Here is a 3,679-nt window from a genome sequence, read left to right as displayed (position 1 = left end):
TCTTCTTCTTCTTCTTCTTCTTCTTCTTCTTCTTCTTCTTCTTCTTCTTCTTCTATTATCATCTGTTAAACCCATTGAATTAAAGCAGGGTTGGGGAAATGTGACCCTCTGAATGTTCTTGAGCTCCAAGAACTACCAGATTCTATTATCATAGTCAGTGTTAGGGCTGAAAAGAGTAGTAATTCATCAATGTCTTCAGGTTCCCTAGCCCTGAATGGTCTCATGGCAAATACTGTATATCTGACTTCTGAGGTCAAGTGTTCATAAACATGAGAAAATATCATGTTCAGATTTCATTATTGTCCAAAGGATGATTTATTAAATGGGGCACAACAGCCCTTTTGCTTTTTTCCCATCCAAAATTATATTCAGGTTTAACATATGCTGACTAATTGGAACCGGAGCAATAGTTCTTGAATTCTTATTTCACAGGCTTCTTCGAACAAAATTCAGAGAGCAGGGAGACTCCTTGGTGCTCACTTAGTAATCATGTATCCAGACTTAATTCGTGACCACAAGTACCATCTCCGGCTTTTCAGGTGCGTATGAAGCTGGTAATTGGTAACAAGGGGTCAAAAGTGGCAGGTAACCTGTAGGACTTCTCTGCTCGTTTCTATGTTGCTGAAGCATACACAAGGGAGAAGTATATTTAAAATTACAAAATACTGTGTATACTCATGTATAAGTCTAGGAATTTTAGTTTAAAAATTGACCCCAAAAACTTGGGTCAGCTTATCCACAGGTCAATGTACGTACTGTACTTTAACTCTTATTTAAAAAAGGAACCATTCCCTGGTGAAAGACAAGAGTGTAGTCTGTCATGGAAGCACTGTCCCCTGTATATTCTGTCATCCATCCAGCTTTTAGTATTAGCACAAACAGTTATGCCTGCTGGAATTTTGCAAGTTCTTTGGTGTTGTTTTCCATTGCTTTATGCTTTAGCTCCTTTGTTCCACTTCCCTAAGTTTTATCCTTGACTTATCCTTGGGTCACATAAAAATTCATAATTTTGGCCCCCAAACCTGCCCTCGACTTATTATACGGTATATGAAAATACAGTTGTAATTAACACACACATACACACACACTCAGAAAGAGAAGAACACTGAACCACTGGCATGCAATGGCAACTTTATGTAATTGGACTGAAAGAATTTGCCTGTCCTTGGTGAAGACAGTCTTTTAGATGGCATGATCACAATCCATCCAAGGTTTTAAACAGTGCAACCAGCACCTTGACTTTGACCTAGTTATAAAAAGATAATCCAAGTAACTCATGCAATATAAGTACAACATGATACAAGTCCTCCCACCCACAAGCAATCTAACTTCCACATTGTTGTACTATTTGCAGCTTCTGAGCCATCATCAAGGCCAGCCCTATGTAGAGTGTATCCAGGTACTCTAACTTTGATGTAATCATGACACACATCACTCTGGCTGGGTCAACTTTCTTCTGTAAAAGAATCACAGTTGCTCACCAAACCCAAGCTAGTAAAAAGTACTCTGGCAACTGATGCTATGGGCAACTCCCATAGGGATGGAAAGAATGTTCAAAAGTATTTGGAAACTTGTTTTAAAATGTGCTTGTCACATGAAGGGAATAGTGACAAGGAGAATCCTAGACTGATCAGAATTTTTGCAGTTCCAGACTTGTTTTATGCATAATTTGCACTTTGTTTGCATAGGAAATAGTATTTTATGCACATAAAATAATGCTAATTGCATAGAAATACTATTTTCTGTGCAGAAAAAGGTGTTTCCTGTACAGAAAGGGATGCTTTGTATACAAAAAATCCTGCCATGTGTGATTTTTGCACAGAATAAATCCGGAACTGTGAACAGTCTTTGAAAAGTGCACAGTTTTGAAATACTTACTTACAGGAGAAAGAAGAATTACTAAAATTAGTCATTGTTTCCTTCAAGAAGGGAATTATCATAGAATTATATCCCAAGCATATACAATCCCAACCAATGTATGTCATTCTGCCACTCTGGGACATGCAGGTTTAGCTCTAAACCTATGTCCAGATTAGTGAATTTTCCAAGCATACATCATTTTGGTGTCAACTACATTAAGCTTCAGTTTATTAACTTCATCCATCCTAGAAGTGCTCTTAGACACATGTCCAGGTATCCATTCAATTTCTTGGAATTAAATGATGGGAAATGAAGACAAAACTGTGGATAATCTGCATATTGATAACACCATTGTTTTAATCTATTCTCACTAGTTTCATATGGATTTTGCAAAGCATGGAAGAAAAGGTGTGTGACGATCTCTGTGGTCCAAGCAACCCAAACAGTGGCCCTGTCTTGGCACTTAGTCCCAGCAGGTCCTTTATTTCCCCCGCATCTCCTGTTCTCAGTTCACACTCCCTGTGAAGTTGAATGAGACTCTTGCAGAACTTCGAATCACACTGCCACCATCCAGTGAATTTATAATAACCTTTCCTTAACACGCACTGGGACTTGTTAAGGATTTATAGTTCCCTTCTGTTTCTAAACTAAGTAAGCGATAACCAAACTAAGGCACATGTAAAGAAGTGTAGGAACAATAGATACTTTTAAAGAAAAATATTTATTCTATTAACAAAAATAATATAAATCATACAAGATCTTTTGACCTTGCAGGTACAATACGTATAGTTATCAGAAATTCATTTCCAGCAAGCCAACAGCAACAAAATTAATAAGGCCTAACCATTCTGACACATTCCTAAGTAACTGATACAGAGATGGAGTCTTCTGGCCTAGATGGGTTTGAGATGTAGTTACTGACATTGGCCTAGTACAAACCACCTTCCTGAAGTATGCTTTCTGGACATAGGCTCAACACTGCAGTTTTCCCAACTGGGCAAGATCCACATCCAGGGAGATACTCTCACTCCAGACTCCCCACTGCAGAAGCTCCTCCAACTGACCTCAGAGGCTTTTTATATCCCTCTCTTGGAAGCTTCCAGAAGAAACTCTCTCTCCTGCTCACTGATTGGCCAAGTGGGTCTTCTGTCAGCTGTGATGTAATTACACATTTGCATGTACCTCCCTCCCAGCTTAACTCTTTATTGCCTGACAGAAGTCTTCAAATGACTGGAGTCCCAGTCATTCCAAGGTGGTACCTGAGGGGGCCTCTTAAAATAAGAGGTGGTCATTTTTACACACAAATGAGTCCCGCTCAGATGTTGTGTGATAGTGTGGAAGTGGTCTGGAACTGTCAACCCCTCTCTTTCCTCCTCTTCCACAGATATCCTTTATTTGGCCTTAGATATAAAGTAATTGTTGTATGTTTATGTATATGTTCAGGCAACCTTTATCTCCTCCTCCATCCTCATTTATTTATCTCCTCCTCTATCCTCATTTATTTACTATTGTGTATCCTACTGAATGGCTAGCCTTCTATGTGGGCATCCAAAGAGAGCTTCAGGGAATTCTGCCTGGCCTAGCCTGGCTTTGGTGCCTTTGAAACTGATATCAGCAGAATTGACCAGCCCCTGTCCCTTGTGGTACCCAAGGCCTGTGATAAAACTAGCAGAGTCCTCCATCACCACAACCAGGACTGGACCAAGATATTTTGCTGCCTGATTCAAAGATCAAGAGGATGTCCTGCCCCATTCATATACAGAAGCTGGTTAGACTGGTATTTGAATCTCACTTTATCACTCTGTGGTTGGACACTGTC

The 3,679-nt window shown here is 39.6% G+C and overlaps 1 protein-coding gene across 2 annotated transcripts in view; it reads left to right on the top strand.

Moving 5' to 3' along the window:
* Positions 1–3,679, top strand: part of RAPGEF3 (Rap guanine nucleotide exchange factor 3) — a 68,303-nt gene that overhangs the window by 23,966 nt on the left and 40,658 nt on the right. For both annotated transcript variants that reach the window (XM_042448015.1, XM_042448014.1), the window contains exon 4: positions 433–539. In XM_042448015.1, coding sequence (XP_042303949.1) covers positions 433–539 — 107 coding nt within the window. The remainder of the gene's footprint in view (positions 1–432; positions 540–3,679) is intronic.

The sequence above is a fragment of the Sceloporus undulatus genome, chromosome 2, assembly GCF_019175285.1.
Source record: "Sceloporus undulatus isolate JIND9_A2432 ecotype Alabama chromosome 2, SceUnd_v1.1, whole genome shotgun sequence".
Classification (NCBI taxonomy): domain Eukaryota; kingdom Metazoa; phylum Chordata; class Lepidosauria; order Squamata; family Phrynosomatidae; genus Sceloporus; species Sceloporus undulatus.
Note: the sequence above shows the minus strand (reverse complement) of the source record. Positions and strands in the feature narration are given on the sequence as shown.